Genomic DNA, 21,567 nt, shown 5'->3' with positions numbered 1-21,567 from the left:
AGCGGCAGAAATAATTCATTGAATCCTTACAGTGCAGAGGAGGCCATTTGGCTCATTGAACCTGCACCGACCCTCTGAAAGAGCCCCCCCGCCCCGCCCTATCTCCATAACCCCATCTAAACTGCATGTTTTGTGGTCTCGGCTGACTAAATGTCAGTTTTTTCCAAGATCAGCATCTTCGAGTCAGAGTTTTACAGCATAAAAAGAGGCCCTTTGGCCCAACATATGCGCCATCAAGCACCTGTCTGTTCTAATCCCATTTTCCAGCACTTAGTCCATGTCCTTGCATGCTATGACATTTTCAAGTGCTCATCTTAAATACTAAAATGTTGTGGAAAGCCGCCTCTACCACCCTATTCAGGCTGTCTGTTCCAGATTCTCCTCGGTTCCTCAACTCCCCTCTAAATCTCCTGCCTCTGAACTACAGTAGGTGAGCATCTAACTATGGGAACATACTTATGCTTTTGTACTTGGGAGATTGGTTTGAATTGTAAGTCTTTTTCTTGATAGGTGGACCTCTGGGAGACTGTCAGTTTGGTGCAAGATGGAGTCAAAAGTTTCAGTGTTCAAGGTGATGATACACAATGCAGTTTTAGTTAAAACAGTTGGTTGCTATCTTATCAGCTCTTTTCTTGCCTTTCTAAATCTCAACAATTATGAACACCTGTGGGATGGTCACAAGAATAAACTTTTAAAAAAAAGAATAAAGTGCCCAAAGTGAGTGCATTGATTAAGAAGGGCTACGAGGAATACAATAACCAGTTTAGAATTCTTGTTTCTCAACCCACAAAGTGTGGTGAATATGATTGGATCTACAAATACAAGTAGACATGTGTGAATATCATGTACTGACAATAATGGTCACAATGTTCAAAATGTTGAGAGACGCGTGTGACGTTCACCACAGTGTTTTAATATGCAGTGTTCAGAAAAGATGGGGAAGGGAGGTGGGAAGGCTGCACTGATCAGAGCAGACACTGCAGTACAGTAAAGGGTGCATGTCCTTGATGGAAAAAGGTCACAGTCCATTCGGTTAGAGATGAGAAGTAAAAAGGGTAAGATCATTATTGCAAACTATTGCACTATTGCAAACTAGGGTACCAATAGTGATCTATCACCATTAGATATATGAGCAGAATTAGGCCATTGCGCCCATCGAGTCTGCTCCGCCATTCTATCATGGCTGATATGTTCCTGATCTGTTACCTAGAATGCTACAGACCAAGAGCTGGATTGCAAAATCAGCAGATCATCATCTCCCTAGAACACATGACCTCGGAGCAGGAGTAGGCAATTTAGCCTCCCGAGCCTAACACCCTCAATGTGATCATGGGCTGGTCCCATCATGGCCTCGACTCCACTGTCCTGCCCATTGTCCAGAACCCTTCAACCCATGACCAATTAAAAATCTGTCTAACTCCTCAAATTTACTCACTATCCCAGCATCCACCCCACTCTGGGGTAATGAATTCCACAGATTCACAACTCTGTGTGGAGTCTGCACGTTCTCCCGGTGTCTGCGTGGGTTTCCTCCGGGTGCTCCGGTTTCCTCCCACAAGTCCCGAAAGACATGCTGTTAGGTAATTTGCACATTGTGTGGAATATAAGGAAAGTAGGAAGGAACTTAAGCAAGGAGTCAGGAGGGCTAGAAGGGGTCACGAAAAGTCATTGGCAAATAGGGTTAAGGAAAATCCCAAGGCTTTTTACACGTACATAAAAAGCAAGAGGGTAGCCAGGGAAAGGGTTGGCCCACTGAAGGATAGGCAAGGGAATCTATGTGTGGAGCCAGAGGAAATGGGCGAGGTACTAAATGATTACTTTGCATCAGTATTCACCAAAGAGAAGAAATTGGTAGATGTTGAGGCTGGAGAAGGGTGTGTAGATAGAACATAGAACAATACAACACAGTACAGGCCCTTCGGCCCACGATGTTGCACCAAAACAAAAGCCATCTAACCTACACTATGCCATTATCATCCATATGTTTATCCAATAAACTTTTAAATGCCCTCAATGTTGGCGAGTTCACTACTGTAGCAGGTAGGGCATTCCACGGCCTCACTACTCTTTGCGTAAAGAACCTACCTCTGACCTCTGTCCTATATCTATTACCCCTCAGTTTAAAGTTATGTCCCTTCGTGCCAGCCATTTCCATCCGCGGGAGAAGGCTCTCACTGTCCACCCTATCCAACCCCCTGATCATTTTGTATGCCTCGAAGTCTCCTCTTAACCTTCTTCTCTCCAACGAAAACAACCTCCAGTCCATCAGCCTTTCCTCATAAGATTTTCCCTCCATACCAGGCAACATCCTGGTAAATCTACTCTGCACCCGCTCCAAAGCCGCCACGTCCTTCCTATAATGCGGTGACCAGAACTGTACGCAATACTCCAAATGCGGCCGTACCAGAGTTCTGTACAGCTGCAACATGACCTCCCGACACCGGAACTCAATCCCTCTACCAATAAAGGCCAACACTCCATAGGCCTTCTTCACAACCCTATCAACCTGGGTGGCAACTTTCAGGGATCTATGTACATGGACACCTAGATCCCTCTGCTCATCCACACTTTCAAGAACTTTACCATTAGCCAAATATTCCGCATTCCTGTTATTCCTTCCAAAGTGAATCACCTCACACTTCTCTACATTAAACTCCATTTGCCACCTCTCAGCCCAGCTCTGCAGCTTATCTATATCCCTTTGTAACCTGCTACATCCTTCCACACTATCGACAACACCACCGACTTTAGTATCGTCTGCAAATTTACTCACCCACCCTTCTGCGCCTTCCTCTAGGTCATTGATAAAAATGACAAACAGCAACGGCCCCAGAACAGATCCTTGTGGTACTCCACTTGTGACTGTACTCCATTCTGAACATTTCCCATCAACCACCACCCTCTGTCTTCTTTCAGCTAGCCAATTTCTGATCCACATCTCTAAATCACCCTCAATCCCCAGCCTCCGTATTTTTTGCAATAGCCTACTGTGGGGAACCTTATCAAACGCTTTGCTGAAATCCATATACACCACATCAACTGCTCTACCCTCGTCTACCTGTTCAGTCACCTTCTCAAAGAACTCGATAAGGTTTGTGAGGCATGACCTACCCTTCACAAAGCCATGCTGACTATCCCTGATCATATTATTCCTATCTAGATGATTATAAATCTTGTCTCTTATAATCCCCTCCAAGACTTTACCCACTACAGACGTGAGGCTCACTGGTCTATAGTTGCCGGGGTTGTCTCTGCTCCCCTTTTTGAACAAAGGGACCACATTTGCTGTCCTCCAGTCCTCTGGCACTATTCCTGTAGCCAATGATGACATAAAAATCAAAGCCAAAGGTCCAGCAATCTCTTCCCTGGCCTCCCAGAGAATCCTAGGATAAATCCCATCAGGTCCCGGGGACTTATCTATTTTCAGCCTGTCCAGAATTGCCAACACCTCTTCCCTACGTACCTCAATGCCATCTATTCTATTAGCCTGGGGCTCAGCATTCTCCTCCACAACATTATCTTTTTCCTGAGTGAATACTGACGAAAAATATTCATTTAGTATCTCGCCTATCTCTTCAGACTCCACACACAATTTCCCATCCCTGTCCTTGACTGGTCCTACTCTTTCCCTAGTCATTCGCTTATTCCTGACATACCTATAGAAAGCTTTTGGGTTTTCCTTGATCCTTCCTGCCAAATACTTCTCATGTCCCCTCCTTGCTCGTCTTAGCTCTCTCTTTAGATCCTTCCTCGCTACCTTGTAACTATCCATCGCCCCAACTGAAACTTCACACTTCATCTTTACATAGGCCTCCTTCTTCCTCTTAACAAGAGATTCCACTTCCTTGGTAAACCACGGTTCCCTCGCTCGACGCCTTCCTCCCTGCCTGACCGGTACGTACTTATCAAGAACACGCAGTAGCTGATCCTTGAACAAGCCCCACTTATCCAGTGTGCCCAACACTTGCAGCCTACTTCTCCACCTTATCCCCCCCAAGTCACGTCTAATGGCATCATAATTGCCCTTCCCCCAGCTATAACTCTTGCCCTGCGGTGTATACTTATCCCTTTCCATCATTAACGTAAACGTCACCGAATTGTGGTCACTGTCCCCAAAGTGCTCTCCTACCTCCAAATCCAACACCTGGCCTGGTTCATTACCCAAAACCAAATCCAACGTGGCCTCGCCTCTTGTTGGCCTGTCAACATATTGTTTCAGGAAACCCTCCTGCACACACTGTACAAAAAACGACCCATCTATTGTACTCAAACTACATCTTTTCCAGTCAATATTTGGAAAGTTAAAGTCTCCCATAATAACTACCCTGTTACTTTCGCTCATATCCAGAATCATCTTCGCCATCCTTTCCTCTACATCCCTAGAACTATTAGGAGGCCTATAAAAAAACTCCCAACAGGGTGACCTCTCCTTTCCTGTTTCTAACTTCAGCCCATACTACCTCGGAAGAAGAGTCCCCATCTAGCATCCTCTCCGCCACCGTAATACTGCTCTTGACTAGCAGCGCCACACCTCCCCCTCTTTTGCCTCCTTCTCTGAGCTTACTAAAACACCTAAACCCCGGAACCTGCAACATCCATTCCTGTCCCTGCTCTATCCATGTCTCCGAAATGGCCACAACATCGAAGTCCCAGGTACCAACCCATGCTGCCAGTTCCCCTACCTTGTTTCGTATACTCCTGGCATCGAAGTAGACACACTTCAAACCACCTACCTGAACACTGGCCCCCTCCTGCGACGTCAAATCTGTGCTCCTGACCTCTATACTCTCATTCTCCCTTACCCTAAAACTACAATCCAGGTTCCCATGCCCCTGCTGCATTAGTTTAAACCCCCCCCCCCAAAGAGCACTAACAAATCTCCCCCCCCAGGATATTTGTGCCCCTCAGGTTCAGATGTAGACCATCCTGTCTGTAGAGGTCCCACCTTCCCCAGAAAGAGCCCCAGTTATCCAAAAATCTGAATCCCTCCCGCCTGCACCATCCCTGTAGCCATGTGTTTAAATGCTCTCCCTCCCTATTCCTCATCTCACTATCACGTGGCACGGGCAACAACCCAGAGATAACAACTCTGTTTGTTCTAGTTCTGAGCTTCCATCCTAGCTCCCTGAAAGCCTGCCTGACATCCTTGTCCCCTTTCCTACCTATGTCGTTAGTGCCAATGTGGACCACGACTTGGGGCTGCTCCCCCTCCCCCCTAAGGACCCGGAAAACACGATCCGAGACATCATGTACCCTTGCACCTGGGAGGCAACATACCAAACGTGAGTCTCTCACGCTCCCACAAAATCTCCTATCTGTGCCTCTGACTATCGAGTCCCCAATTACTAATGCTGTGCTCCTCTCCCCCTTCCCTTCTGAGCAACAGGGACAGACTCCGTGCCAGAGGCCCGTACCCATGGCTTACCCCTGGTAAGTCCCCCCCCCCCCCCCACAAGTATCCAAAGCGGTATACTTGTTTCTCAGGGGAACGACCGCAGAGGATCCCTGCACTGACTGCTTCTTCCCAGTCCCTCTTACAGTTACCCACCTATCTCCAATCTTTGGTGTAACTAATTCCCTGAAGCTGCTATCTATGACCCCTTCTGCCTCCCGAATGATCCGAAGTTCTTCCAACTCCAGCTCCAGTTCCCTCACTCGGTCTTGGAGGAGCTGGAGATGGCAGCACTTCCTGCAGGTAAAATCAGCAGGTACACTAACTGCATCCCTCACCTCAAACATCCTGCAGGAGGAACATTGCACTCCCTTCCCTGCCATTCCTCTAACTTTCTACCAAGACCTGGCTAACAACTAAATTAAATTTTTATAAAAAATAATAAAATATGGTACTTACCTCAGACCAATGGGTTTTATTATTAGGTTAGAGGAGGAGGGCGGGTGGGAGACACTACACGTGTAGTGTCTCGGGTTTCCTCTCCACCAGAATTTATTGGTGAGGGTCTTCCCAGAAGTCCGCGGGTCGACTTCCTGTTCCCGCCTAAAAAACTAATTTAAAAAAAAAGAAAAATTCTCAGCTCCTGCTGAAATTGACTAACCAGCCAGCTCCACTCCCGCCGAAATCGACTGGCCTGCCCCTGCAAAGACAAGTGCTTTTAAAGGTTGACTTACCTCTCAGCAACCTCCTTCTGCAATGCTCCCGCTGAAACTGACTCACCAGCTGTTCTCACGCCGAAATCGACTGGCCTGCCCCTGCAAAGACAAGTGCTTTTAAAGGTTGACTTACCTCTCAGCAACCTCCTTCCGCAATGCTCCCGCTGAAACTGACTCACCAGCTGTTCTCACGCCGAAATCGACTGGCCTGCCCCTGCAAAGACAAGTGCTTTTAAAACATCTTCGAAGAACTCGAGCAAATTACTCAAGCATGATTTTCCCTCCTTAAAACCATGCTGACTCTGATGGATAGCACTTTGGCTTTCCAAATGTCCTGATAATACACCCTTGATGATTGATTCTAACAATTTTGCAACAACGGATGCTAAACTAACGGGTCTATAATTTCCCACATTCTGCCTTCCTCCTTTTTTGAATAAAGGAGGAATAACATTATAACATTATGATTTCTCCAATCCATTGGAATCTTTTCCGGGTCCAGAGAATTTTGGAATATTATAACCAATGGATCCACTATCTTTGCTGCTACTTCCTTTAACTCCCTAGGGACTTGTCTGCCCTCAATCCCAAGAGTTTGTTGAGTACCGTTTCCCTATTGATGCTGATTATTCCAAGTTCCACCCTTTCTATTGCCTCTGAATTGCCCGTTCTTTCAGCACTGATGTGTCAAAGTCCTGGAACTCCCTCTCTAACAGCACTACGATGGTTCAAAGTGATGTGCTGCTGCCTTTTCAGGGCAAGTTAGGGGCATGTGATAGATTTTGACCTTGCCAGTGACGCCCACATCCCTTGAAGCGATAAAAGAAAATTGGAGGAGCAATGACATTTCAGAGCTTTGTGGAGATGGTGGAGGTGGGAATGGTAAAAGCCATTGAGATATTTGAAAATCAAGAAAAGAATTTCAAAATCTAAGATATTGCTTAAATGGGAATCAGTAAGCATGGATGAATGGGTCTTGGTACAAGTAAGGGCATGGGCAGTAGAGCTTTAGATTACCTCCAGTTTATATGGAGTAGAATGGAAGACAGGCCAGGAATACATTGGGATAGTCAATAATAGAGGTAATAAAGACACATACCAACAACTGTGCAGTTCGTTCCTATGTTGACCACAACAGTAGGCGACCATATCTTGCAACCTATTCTGCTCCTTGGAAAAAGTTCTTCAACTATGAGGAGATGCCCTTAACTGTAGCATTGGGCAAACAACATGGCCTTTAGGACTGTAAGTTGAGGCTGTAGAGAGCAATATCTACCTCCCAACAATATTAGCCCCAATCGCTTTCTCATTCCTTTTTGCTTCCTCTGATTGAGTAGTCTCTTGTACCATGAAGTGTGATTATTTTTCCCATCCTCCCTGCTTTTGTTCTCATCTATACCAGTAACATTGTTGGACCATGGAAAAGGCTGAGGCTCCTTCGCTTCTGCATCAATGATGTTATGACTCCATGGGCTACTGTGGGTCAATTCCAACACCACCTTGACCTGGAACTATTGAATTAACCAATAATTCTTATAAAAATACCCTATTTTGGCCCTTGGCTGCCTAATAATTACAGTGACCAAGTTTGTAAATTTAAACACAATAACATTTTATTAATAAAAGAACTATAATGAAATATGCAGCAAATACAACTGGCTAAATATCATCTAATTCTTAATCTCCCACTTTATCTTGCCTCCACCCTCTATATGCACACACAAGGCAGACAAACACAGAGGAGGAGGGGGAAATAATAAGTAAAAGGAAAAACAAGTATTTGTTTCAGATGGTTGTTGTAAGCTCGCTGTCCTTCAAACCTGGCTTTCAGGTTGAGATTTCTACTTTCCAGTCTGTAGTGGTTTTCACTGTAGATTCATTGTTTAGCACAGGGTTAAATTGCTGGCTTTGAAAGCAGACCAAGGCTGGCCAGCAGCACGGTTCAATTCCCGTAACAGCCTCCCCGAACAGGCGCTGGAATGTGGCGACTAGGGGCTTTTCACAGTAACTTCATTTGAAGCCTACTTGTGACAAGCGATTTTCATTTAATTTCATTTTCAGGTCCATGTAGTTTCAGAAATATTGCAGCTCACAGCATTTTCGGGGAAAACACAAGGGAGAGAGAACAGGTCTTTTCTCGGTGTCCAGGATTTAAACTCTACTTTTATTCGATCTCTGAAAGTCATCCCACTCGGGCAGAATCCAATCACCACCTGCTACTGGGCAGAATATGGCCTTGTGGTCAAATCATTGGCCAATCAGTCCCAACCTATCCCTCGGATGTCTCAAAGTCTGCATCTTGCTGTCTAAAGCTAGCAGCACCATAATACTGTGTTGGAACTTCTTGAATTCCTCATTCTCTCTCTGCTGCTTGACTTAAAGATATGTCCATTAAACATCCATGGATCAAAATGCTAACAGCAAAAAATAAAGAAAGGGGAACGAAGGGAATCAACAGGAAGCACCTTTACAATGTCCTTGCATGTACCTGCTTGTGTCATAGTCACAAGCTTCTGCTCCTGACAACTAATCAAATTGAAACCATGACTTAGCTCAAAGGATGTGACTATTTGCTGGTTGAAAAGCCCTATTCTCCCTCTTTCCCCATCCTGGCTTCCTTAGGCCTCAGATGGACACCACTAGATAAATTAGACAATAGTCATGAATGACAACCATCAAGTATTTGAATACGAGAGGAATATTCTTTCCTTGAAAATAATTCTTAGATGATGTCTGTAAACCTCACCTGAGTCTTGAGAAAAATTGGACCACAAGTTGGAACTAATGAAACCGAGATCCAGAAATCATTCTGAGCAATTATCATTCTGCTCTTTGGGTTTTTCAAGGGATCTGATTAATCCATGAAAGTGAGAATGAGACTATAGAGCAGTGAAGTTGACATCCTTGATATTAACGTCAGGTGACTTATGGAATGCACAAAAGACCTTTTGTAACAATTTGCAAACCGATTTGAAATCCTCTTTCTGTTGCTCCTTTGTTTGCATTCAAAGCTTCTAACTCTTTTCTCCAGAACTCTGTGGCTGATTAGGAATTGATGACTAATCTACAAATGTGGCTATGGTGACACCATTTTAGTCACATGCAATTTTAGGAGAAAACGGTTTACAGACAATACAAGAAAATGCATGTCAAGTCATATGTACAGTAAACAAATATCTACCACCTTACAGTGTAAACTTTCAATTTATTTTTCCTCAAAGTTTGTAATTCTGACATGAATTTATTAGACACAGCACATCTTAAAACCATGTCCAGGTTTTTGTCCAGTAGTTATCTCTAATGTGGGTGTTGGAAATATTGATATGTTACAACCTGGCTGTGCACTCCATCAAGAATGTGGTTGGTTACTGTCTGTTCACTGGCATGGTCTGGTTGATCTGATTAATTATTATTTGGGCTTGCTTGTTTTTGCTAGCCTGGTGCAGTTCTTAGATTTATCGAACTGTTAAAAATAGTACCTCCCTTCTCTTTAGTGTTGCTAATGTTTCCATGGTGCTGAAGTCTGGTGTCTTTATCCATGTTGCAGAACACTTAACCAGTTCACCAATTAGCATCAGCCAAGGAAGTAAAGAACATCTCAATCAAAATAGACTTGTATCATGTTCAAATGAAGTACTTTGAGATGTATTCCCAGGCATGGTTTTCAATAAGCAATGGCCTTGTTGAATTTTCTGGCCTTTAAGGAACATGCATTGGGATCTTTAGAAGTCTTGGTGTCAGTGCAAGGGAGGAAATTTATCTTATGCTATCATTACTAGGTCAATTACTGGGGGGCATTGGTTTAAGGTGAGAGGGGCAAGGTTTAGAGTAGATGTACAAGGCAAGTTTTTTATGCAGAGGGTAGTGGGTGCCTGGAACTCGCTACCGGAGGAGGTGGTGGAAGCAGGGACGATAGTGACATTTAAGGGGCATCTTGACAAATACATGAATAGGATGGGAATAGAGGGATACGGACCCAGGAAGTGTAGAAGATTGTAGTTTAGTCGGGCAGCATGGTCGGCACGGGCTTGGAAGGCCCAAGGGCCTGTTCCTGTGCTGTACATTTCTTTGTTCTTTGTTCTTGTTCTATTAAGGTTGTAATATTTTTAGCTGTATTTGATCAAGCTTCCCATCTTCTCTATAAAGTCATCCTGTCACTGGGGGATGGAAATTTAGAAAAAGACAAATTAAGGAATATCCCAGTTGCATTCTTTTCACCCAAGGAGGAAATATCCAACAGTATGTGTGTCTCTGGTTGATCCTACATGATTGTGCTATAGATTATGCTAATGTTGCGATACAGGCTGATGTTTTCAGTGGAGTACAGTGACATGGACCTTTACACTTCTGTTTTTAAAAATATCCTCTCAAATTGACAGAAGTTAACACAACTGCAATCCTCATTATAAACCTAAAAGGACTACTGTCAGTCAGTAAAAAGAAGGGGAAAAAGGTGAAAATATATTTCGACTGTGCATTTGATATCCTGACCACAACCAAGTTGGTGTATGGCGATGACAAACTGCTGGCAAGTTTTCAAGATTTTCACATGGTTCTCAATGAACTTCATGGTGTGGTGATGGGAGATGAGAATTTCGTAAATTTCATATCAGTTCCTATATCTGTAAAACTCATGCTGTTCTAAAAATGCTTGAATTATAGAACTTGCCGAGCCCTCCAATGGAATCTGAACTGAAGACCACAGGCTTGGTCTCAAATGAGGTATGGGCAGCACTATTAAATTTCATTGTGATCATTGACAGTCATTTCAATGTAATTTAATGTTTCATTGGAGAATAAGGAGGAGAGCAGAGATTGGATTGTGGCTTCTATGGAAACATGAGCCGAATGACTGATTTTAATATTCATGAGAGAAGATGTTTTGACTTTTCACAATTACATCAATTTCCATCACTGTGTTTAGCCCTTTATTTTTAACAAATCGAAACTTTGCTACAGTAATACATTTGTATGTTCAGTAGCTGTTTTTTTAATTCATTTCTATGATGTGGAGCTTGCTGGCAAGGCCAATGCTTATTTTCATCCTTAGGTTCATCCGTAATGCTGTTATATTTAATCCGTAATGCTGTTATATTTCAGGACATAGGTTTCAGTGTGAATGATCTATTTCCAAGGCAAGATGGTATGATTTGGAAAAAGGTTGAGGCTGTCTGGTGCCTGCAGTCCCTCTCTTACAAGGTTGTAGTGGTAGCAGGAGGTGCTAAAGGAGAAGTTGTTGTAGTGCATGTGGTACACATGGCAGCTATGTTGCACTGGTAATGGAGGGAGTGAATGTTCCAGCTGATGGATGGGGTGCCAATTAAATTTGTTGTTTTTTTCCTAGATGTTGGTAAGCTTCTTGAGTGTTGGAGCTGACTCTCTCATAAATGAAACAATACCATCTCACTCCTGTCCTGTACTTTGTAGGTTGTGGAAATGTTGTGGGGAGTCAGCAGACTCCTTAGCAAATTAATGTTGCTTGTCAATTTTATCAGTCAAGACAGAATGTTGTCCTGGTTTTGTTGGATGTGGGCATGGACTGTTTTGTATTCTGAGGATTTGCAAATTGATCGGGATGCTGCTATAATCAGTGAATCTCCCATCTTCTGATCATATGATGGAGGGGAGGTCACTGAAGCAACCAAAGACGATTGGGCCTAGATCACTGACCTGACAGTTTTTCCTTTTTCTGTGCACAGTCGCGAAGGGTAGTTGGACAGACACTGCCGCGCAATGTGCTGTTGTTTTGAATGCAAACTACGAACCTGTCACTTTAGTACTTGACGTACTGTTGTTCCTGGATAACTTGAGACATTTAAATCTTCATGAAATAACTGATAAGCACCAACACCAGGAATATTCAGTTGATAATTTAATCTCCCAATTCCAGAGCCTTCACTGAACTGATATCTAGTTACTTTCTAGATTCATCAGTCTTCTGCTTTGGTATTCATTAAGAACTCAATCATTTTGGGTGTAATATACCTTGGTAAATTTTTCCTCCTGCTTTCTGAACTCGCTAGGCAAGAAAAGGGAGATAACGCTTTCATTGGGATCTAAAACGTTGTTGCTCCATCATATCTCCTGGGTCTGTAGAGAGCCAACTGCTGAATAAAGAGATATAAAATGAATTGTTGTGTTCAGCATCACCATTCGGGCGAAAGTTTTGTTCAGCTCCCTGAAACTTGCTGCTCATTGCTTGGATCTTGCCGCTGTCAAATGTCTAGAAGATGAGCACTTTCGAAGCTAAAATTTCTTGTTGTTCTGCAGTTTTCATGCCCTGTGATATCCTTGTGCCGTGTTGCTTCTCTCTGAATTGTTTTCTGGGCTTAAGACTGGGTGTTTAAAACTACATTTCAGTACTCTAGGTATAACCTTAGGACAATGGTGTACAATCTGAACATGGTTCTGTCTGGATGTACTGTACAGTACTATATGATAAAGCAGTAGAATCTTACAGTTCTGAAGGAAGGCATTTGACCCATCATGCTGGTACCAACTCATCGATTATCATCAAATTTTTTTACAGTGCAGAAGGAGGCCATTCGGCCCATCGGGTCCGCACCGGCTCTTGGAAAGAGCACCCCACCCAAGTTCAACACCTCCACCCTATCCCCATAACCCAGCAACCCCACCCAAGTGAGAACTCTTTTGTCACTTCATGCATTTATCTAACTAACTTATATAAATTACTTTTAAATCTTTTTCTACCACTCTTCAGGCAGTGCATTCCAGATTATTACAACTTGCATATTCTTATTTTGCCACCTGACTTTATTTCGCCCTCTCCTGACTTTTCCCAATTATATTCTATAACTAACCTCTGCAAGTCAAAACTGATGTGGTCTTTGATCCCTGCCAGCTGCTTCAATCCATAATTACCAACTCCATCCCTCCCCTAGCAACTGAATTAGACTATACACAATCTTGATGAATTATTTGGTCCCAAGATGAGCTTCTCTATGTGCATCCAAGTTAAAACAAAATCACCAATTTCCACCTTAGACTCCACCTCGGCTTTCCTCAACTGCTGTTGAAACTGTCAATCAAGCTTCTGTTCTCGACTTAAATATGCCAACACATTCCTGGCCAGCTTCACATTTTTCATCCTTCATAAACATAAACTCAAGTGCACAGATCTTTGAAAGTGATATCACAAGTAATCAAGGCAGTCAAGAAAGCATAGGGAATGCTTGCCTTCATTGGATGGGGCATAGAGTATAAAAACTGGCAAGTCATGCTGCAGTTGTATAGAACCTTGGTTCGGCTGCACTTATAATATTGCGCAGAATTCTGGTCATCTCACTACCAGAAGGATGTGGAGGCTTTGGAGCGGGTGCAGAGGAGGTTTACCAGGATGTTGTCTGGTTTGGACGGTGTTAGCTATGTGGAGAGGCTGAATAGACTCTGACTGTTTTCATTAGAACGATGGAGGTTGAGGGGTGACCTGATAGAGGTCTACATGATTGAGGGGCATACTAATTATCTTTATTATTGTCACAGTAGGCTTACATTAACACTGCAATAAAGTTACTGTGAAAATCCCCTAGTCGCCACACTATGGCACCTGTTCAGGTAAACGGGGGGAATTTAATGTCCAATTCACCGAACAAGCAAGTCTTTTGGGACCTGTGGGAGGAAATCGGAGAAACTGGAGGAAACCCACCCAGACACTGGGAGAACGGGCACACTCCATACAGACAGTGACCCAAGCAGGAATCGAACCTGGGACCCTGGAGCTGTGACGCAACAGTGCTAACCACTGCTACTGTGCCGCCATGGACAGTGGATGGGCAAATCACTTTCCCAGGGTGGAGGGGTCAGTCACCAGGGGGCATAGGTTTTAAGGTACATGAGGCAAAGTTTAGAGGAGATGTGCGATGTTAAGTAATGGGTTAAGAGACATTGCTATTAGTTGTCTCATTTATGTTAAGTAACCATTAATTATTCGAACAGATGACAAAAGTTTTACAAAGGTTTCTGGGGGAACATTCGATTCCGATGGCTCTGATGACCCAAATAGGTCAGCCTGCAATAAGGCAGAATATGGAAGATACAATTTTGCCACCTTGTTACTAGTGTATGGCTACGAACAGGGCTCAAAGACTATAGACTGAGACAGAGACAAGAAAATTATGAACAAAGAACAAAGAACAAAGAAATGTACAGCACAGGAACAGGCCCTTCGGCCCTCCAAGCCCGTGCCGACCATACTGCCCGACTAAACTACAATCTTCTACACTTCCTGGGTCCGTATCCTTCTATTCCCATCCTATTCATATATTTGTCAAGATGCCCCTTAAATGTCCCTATCGTCCCTGCCTCCACTACCTCCTCCGGTAGTGAGTTCCAGGCACCCACTACCCTCTGCGTAAAAAACTTGCCTCGTACATCTACTCTAAACTTTGCCCCTCTCACCTTAAACCTATGCCCCCTAGTAATTGACCCCTCTACCCTGGGGAAAAGCCTCTGACTATCCACTCTGTCTATGCCCCTCATAATTTTGTATACCTCTATCAGGTCGCCCCTCAACCTCCTTCGTTCCAGTGAGAACAAACCGAGTTTATTCAATCGCTCCTCATAGCTTATGCCCTCCATACCAGGCAACATTCTGGTAAATCTCTTCTGCACCCTCTCTAAAGCCTCCACATCCTTCTGGTAGTGTGGCGACCAGAATTGAACACTATACTCCAAGTGTGGCCTAACTAAGGTTCTATACAGCTGCAACATGACTTGCCAATTCTTATACTCAATGCCCCGGCCAATGAAGGCAAGCATGCCGTATGCCTTCTTGACTACCTTCTCCACCTGTGTAGCCCCTTTCAATGACCTGTGGACCTGTACTCCTAGATCTCTTTGACTTTCAATACTCTTGAGGGTTCTACCATTCACTGTATATTCCCTACCTGCATTAGCCCTTCCAAAATGCATTACCTCACATTTGTCCAGGTTAAACTCCATCTGCCATCTCTCCGCCCAAGTCTCCAGACAATCTAAATCCTGCTGTATCCTCAGACAGTCCTCATCGCTATCCGCAATTCCACCAACCTTTGTGTCGTCTGCAAACTTACTAATCAGACCAGTTACATTTTCCTCCAAATCATTTATATATACTACAAAGAGCAAAGGTCCCAGCACTGATCCCTGTGGAACACCACTGGTCACAGCCCTCCAATTAGAAAAGCATCCCTCCATTGCTACCCTCTGCCTTCTATGGCCTAGCCAGTTCTGTATCCACCTTGCCAGTTCACCCCTGATCCCGTGTGACTTCACCTTTTGTACGAGTCTACCATGAGGGACCTTGTCAAAGGCCTTACTGAAGTCCATATAGACAACATCTACTGCCCTACCTGCATCAATCATCCTAGTGACCTCCTCGAAAAACTCTATCAAGTTAGTGAGACACGACCTCCCCTTCACAAAACCGTGCTGCCTCTCACTAATACGTCCATTTGCTTCCAAATGGGAGTAGATCCTGTCTCGAAGAATTCTCTCCAGTAATTTCCCTACCACTGAAGTAAGGCTCACCGGCCTGTAGTTCCCGGGATTATCCCTGCCACCCTTCTTAAACAGAGGAACAACATTGGCTATTCTCCAGTCCTCCGGGACATCCCCTGAAGACAGCGAGGATCCAAAGATTTCTGTCAAAGACAGCGAGGATCCAAAGATTTCTGTCAAAGACAGAAACCCAGTTAGAACCTACAATAGGAAGATGCACCCCAGAAATGCACGGGGTATGACAAATCGATGTTTCCGATGTGACTCTCAATACCATTATGCTTTCAACTGTCCAACTCGTTATGATAATGTTTGAAGCGACACATGACATGGAAGAGTCAGAAGAGGAAAAAGATAGTGACCAGAAAGATGGCATTGTCCTATTGACAAGCAGTTTTACGCCGGTAATGAGGGTGTTGGTTGCAGAATCTTCAACTGTGCTGTATTGGACAGTGGCTGCACATCTACTGTGTGTGGAATTGACTGGTTAAAATGTTACCTGGACTCTTTGAATGCTGAAAATCGTAACAAGGTTAAGGAATTTGAAAGTTCCACAAGTTCCAGGTTTGGGGATGATAATACTCTGAAGTCGCTGAAAAGATTGGTGATCCCTTGCAATATTGCCGGAGTGAATCATTTCATTAGCACAAATGTTGTATCACGTGAGATACCTTTGCTTCTGAGCAGACCGTCGATGAAGAAAGCACACATGAAACTGGATATGGAACAGGATAAGGCAACAGTTTTTGGAAAGATGGTGCACTTACAATTTACACAGTTGGGACACTATTGTATTCCATTACTGACAAATAATTTTTCAAGTAGAGTGGTTAAGGATGTGTTAATGGCAGTTGAAAATGGAACTTTAGCTGATAAAAAGCTTGTATTAAAACTGCACAGGCAATTTGCACATCCGTCTCCTCGGGGGCTGAAACATTTATTAAAGGATGCAGGGGTAAGGGATGAAGACTATACTAAACTGATAGAACAGGTTAGTGACCGCTGTGAAGTTTGTAGGAAGTACAGAAGGACACCAGCACGACCGATCGTAACCCTACCTTTGGCCAGGGATTTTAACGACATTGTGGCCATGGACCTTAAGATCTGGGATAAAGCAGATAGTATATTTATTTTGCATTTTGTAGATTTAGCAATCAGATTTAGTCAATCAACGATTGTACGAAGTGAAGAAAAGAGGGTAATTATGGATCAAATCGTGGAAAAATGGATAGGGACAGGAATGGGTCCACCAGCAAAATTCCTTGGGGACAATGGGGGAGAATTTGCTAATGATGAGTTTGGGGATATGTGTGAAAACATGAATGTCAGAGTTATGAATATGGCTGCAGAAAGCCCATTTAGTAATGGTGTCTGTGAAAGAAATTGTGCTGTCATCGATGACATGCTTCGGAAAATTTTGGCAGATCGACCAAATTGCAGGCTAAATTCAGCTTTAGCATGGGCAGTACATGCGAAGAATTCATTGCAGATGGTTGGGGGCTATAGTCCTTATCAATTAGTGTTTGGTAGAAATCCTAAAATTCCGTCCATTTTGAATGACCAGCCTCCAGCTTGGGAGGGGACTACAATTAGCTCTGGTTTTGCTGAACATTTAAATGCATTACATAGCAGTAGAAAAGCTTTTTTGGAAGCAGAATTCTCTGAAAGAATTCGCAGAGCTTTAAGACACAACGTACGGCCATCCGATGCCGTTTTTCAGCAAGGAGGCGTGGTTATACTGTAAGAGAGACAATTCTAATGAATGGAAAGGCCCAGGGAAGATCATAGGCGTAGATGGCAAAACAATTATTTTGCAACATGGTAATCAAACTGTTAGGGTTCATTCATCAAGGTACAGATTACAAATTTTCAAATTTAGACCGAGCAGACGGACATGATGAGGAACCAGAGTCATCTGGGACGCATGTGTTACAGAACTATGAGGACCAATTAACTGATATAGACAGGGTTTCTGTGGAGGAACGCAACACTTCTGGTGAATTAAAACAGGCCATTTTTCCAAAAGGGCAACTGCCAAAAGTTGGTACAAAAGTGACATACTTGCCTGAAGGGTCTAGTCTATGGAAGGATGCAACTGTTATTAGTAGAGCAGGGAAGGCCACTGGAAAGTATAAACATTGGTTGAATGTACAGCTTTCAGGGGAAGGAGTCAAGACGATGGATTGGGAAAACAAAGTTCAAAAATGGAGGGCTCAGAAACGCAGTGCCAGTTCAGATAGTACATCGGATAGTGAACAGGTCCGCAGGAGAAGGTCGAGAACTATTGATAGGACATCCCACAGCAGAAGGGAAAGAACAAGCAGTAGCAGTACAGAACGAGATACCAGGCGGGAGAGGGGACGTAGTTTGTCAAGATCTCGGAACATGACTAAGACTACGAATACAAATAGGAGTAGAAGCCCACATGCACGTGAGACTTTGGTGGCTTCAAATACAATAGATGAAAAAGTTATTAAAGAAGCTAAACAGCAAGAATTGCATAGTTGGAGTGAATTTGGGGTATACATGGAAGTACCGGATAGGGGACAAAGAGCTCTATCCCACAGATGGATTTGCACGGAAAAGGTTCTTCCGGATGGAACTTACAAGGCAAAGGCCAGGCTCGTGGCAAGGGAATTTGAAGAAAACTTAGAAGATCAGGATTTAAGGGTCGATTCACCTACAGCAGGAAAGGTTATTTTAAAGATCTTCTTGGCTCTATTAGCCACAAAGGAATGCAAATCTATAGATATAAAAGCTGCCTTTTTGCAGGGGCATCAGCTCCAGAGAGACATTTTTCTCCGTCCTCCTAAAGAAGCAGCCAACAGAGAAGGGGTACTCTGGAAGTTGAACAAATGTGTATATGGATTAAATGATGCATCTAGAGTCTGGTATTTTTCAGTAAGGTCAGTTTTGTTAAAGTTAGGCTGTTGCCAGTTGAAAGCAGATCCTGCAATGTTTCACTGGCACTATAAAGGAAATCTTTCTGGCATTTTTATGATGCATGTCGATGATTTTTTGTGGGATGGGACTAGTGATTTTGAAGCTATTGTAATCTCTGATTTGAGGAAAGAATTTGGGGTTGGAGGTCAGGCTTCTGGTGCATTTAACTTTATTGGACTGGAAATTGGACAGACTAAATTAGGGGCAACTTGACGTCAGCAATCTTATTTGGAAAGCATCACCCCAATAGCAATTAGTCGTGGCCGAGTTTCACAAAAAGACGCAATGGTTTCAAAGATAGAAAAAGAGCAACTGCGAAGTTTAATTGGGCAACTGAACTGGTTAGGTAGACAGACTAGACTGGACGTGAGTTTTGATGTCTTTGAGTTGAGTACAAAAATGAATGATCCCAAAGTGGAAGACCTAATAATAAGAGCAAATAAAGCGTTGGCCAAACTAAAAATGCAGCAGTGTGTTTTGAAGTTTCCGGTTTTAGGTGACCTTAAGCACTTGAAACTCATAGTTTATCGTGATGCGTCCTACGCAAATTTATGTGATGGGGTTTCAAGCGCAGGAGGTTTTATAATTTTCCTTTTGGGGAACAATGGTAAATGTTGCCCACTTGTGTGGGAAACAGAAAATGAGAGTGGTAAAAAGCACTTTGGCTGCTGAGACGTTAAGCCTTGTAGAGGCGGTGGATATGGCTTTTTATAGAAGTATGATATTGACAGAAATTTTGGGATTAGGGAATTTGGGTAATATACCTATTGACTGTCACATTGACAAAATCTCTGTGGGAAAATGTGCACTCTACAAAAAGTGTCAATGAAAAGAGGTTACGGATAGACATCGCAAGTTTGAAGCAGATGTTGGACAGAGGGGAAATAACAAAAATTCAATGGGTCGACAGGAGCTACCAACTGTCAGACTGTTTTATGAAAAGAGGGGCGAGTTCACAGAAACTTTTGGATATTGTTAATGAAGGGCGCTTGTTTCTGTGACTTTTTTTTCTTTCTTGTCCAAACAAAAAAAAGGGGGTTTGAGTTTCTTGAAATTGTTTTCACCTAATTTTTTTTTCTCCAAGGAAGAGGAGACTTAAGTAATGGGTTAAGACATTGCAATTAGTTGTCTCATTTATGTTAAGTATCCATTAATTGACACTGATATGTAAAGGGGCTTCAGGTGGCCTCTGTGAGGTGATGTGTAGTTAGAGGTTTGAGCACAGTCTGTTGGACTGAAATAAATGTGTGTTGGTGAAAAAGGAGCAGAACTTTAGACTCTTCATTTCACAGTAACTAAAACGTCTAACATGCGAGGCAGGTTTTATACACCGAGGCTGGAACGCGTTGCCAGGGGAGGTTGTGGATACATTAACTACGTTCAAAAAGCATCTCGTCAGTACATGGATTGGATGAGTATAGATGGATTCGGCATTACGAAGTGCTGAGGGTTTTGGCCAAGAGTGGTAATCATGACTGGTACAGGCTTGGAGAGCCAAAAAGGGCCTGTTCCTGTGCTGTATTCTTTGTTCGTCCACAACTCTAACTCCTATCAAATCCTATTCACCCCTATATTTCTGATCTATGATTTTTATTTAAGCAATAGTTTGATTTTTAAAATTCACTTCCTTGATTTCTAATCCCTTAAATGCCAGATAATCATCATTAACAACATAATGCTATTAAGTGTCCATTTCTCAGCCCAACCTGGACATTATGCAAGTTGAGCTGTAAGCTGGGATGGCCTGCTTTGTTATTTGCATTGTAAAAAGAACTGAGCATTGTGGAACAACCAGCAAACAACACCACTCCTTATATTTTAAGATGAAGAAAAGGTCATTGAGGGAGCATCCTCCACTCCATCAATGAACAACAGCAACACAATTTTACCTAGCATCTTTTTCATGTGTTAAAATATTGCAAGGTGCTTCATGGGAGCACTATCAGCCAAAATTGACATCCTGCCATATATTGGGACAACCAAGGGCTTGGCCACAGCTTTGCCAAGTCTTGAGGTAATCGACAGTCCTACAAGCCTCATTTCTGCATTTTCCAAATCTGGCCTCTTTCATATCTCTGAATTTAATCATTGAACCATTGGCAGAATGTTTTCACCTATGAGCCCCAAGGCCTGGAATTCCATCCCTCAACCTCTCAGCCTCTACATTTCATGCCTCCTTTAAACCTAACTCGGACCCAAGCTTTTGGTCAAATTTCTGCCCAAATATCTCCCCTCAGTTTGGTGTGAGATTTTAATAGTGTGCCTGTGAAGACCTTTGGCATTTTAAAGAAATAAATGCATCCTGTCTGTGCGTGCATCCCTTACTTCAGCGAAGGTATTGGTGGGTAGGTTGGAGGAGTGCTTCCCGAAGGTGATAGGGGAGATCAGACAGGGTCTGTGTCGGGGAGGCAGCTCTTCTCAAATATTGGGAGTATATTGAATGTGGTTATGGCACCGGCGGAGGGGAGGGAGACAGAAGTGGTTGTGGCATTGGACGCCCAGAAGGCAGTTGACCGAGTAGAGGGGGGTATTTCATGGCAGTTCTGGAGTGGTTTGGGATTGGGCCACGATTTGTAGATTGGATAAGGCTGCTCTATAGGGAGCCGAGGGCGGGTGTCCGCACGAATCGCATAAATTTGGGATATTTTGCTCTGCACCGTGGGACCAGTGTAGCCATCTGGGATGGCCACTTACAAAGGATCCTGGGAAATATGGCCACCTGCAAAGGACAATAGGAAATATGGTTAACCCAGGACTCAGATGCTCAGAGCTTATGTATATTTGCAACTCTGATAACTAGACGCTATTGAAACCCCCAGCTACTTTGCATTCTAATAGCCCATTTTCCCAGAACAAAAGACCTGTACTCTGGTAACAGATACAGAAACAGACTCATCGGCGCCACTCCCTTTGCTCGGGGAGCCCAAAAAGCCAAGGTCAATGCCCTCTCAGGACGAGCCCCGCCATCAAGCCACCCGCCCCTTTATTAGCCAAAATCGAAGGCAGTAATCGAAGCCT

At 43.5% G+C, this 21,567-nt stretch overlaps 1 protein-coding gene across 1 annotated transcript in view; it reads left to right on the top strand.

The window, feature by feature from the left end:
• LOC140425861 (uncharacterized) overlaps positions 1 to 21,567 on the top strand; it is a 148,894-nt gene that overhangs the window by 92,092 nt on the left and 35,235 nt on the right. Inside the window, exons 7-10 of the mRNA XM_072510245.1 lie at positions 511 to 571; positions 10,219 to 10,347; positions 10,488 to 10,684; positions 10,771 to 10,830. Of these exons, the coding sequence (XP_072366346.1) occupies positions 511 to 571; positions 10,219 to 10,347; positions 10,488 to 10,684; positions 10,771 to 10,830 (447 nt within the window). The remainder of the gene's footprint in view (positions 1 to 510; positions 572 to 10,218; positions 10,348 to 10,487; positions 10,685 to 10,770; positions 10,831 to 21,567) is intronic.

This window comes from Scyliorhinus torazame, chromosome 6 (assembly GCF_047496885.1).
Source record: "Scyliorhinus torazame isolate Kashiwa2021f chromosome 6, sScyTor2.1, whole genome shotgun sequence".
Classification (NCBI taxonomy): Eukaryota; Metazoa; Chordata; class Chondrichthyes; order Carcharhiniformes; family Scyliorhinidae; genus Scyliorhinus; species Scyliorhinus torazame.
The sequence above is the reverse complement of the archived record's forward strand: the minus strand, read 5'-3'. Positions and strand labels throughout refer to the sequence as shown.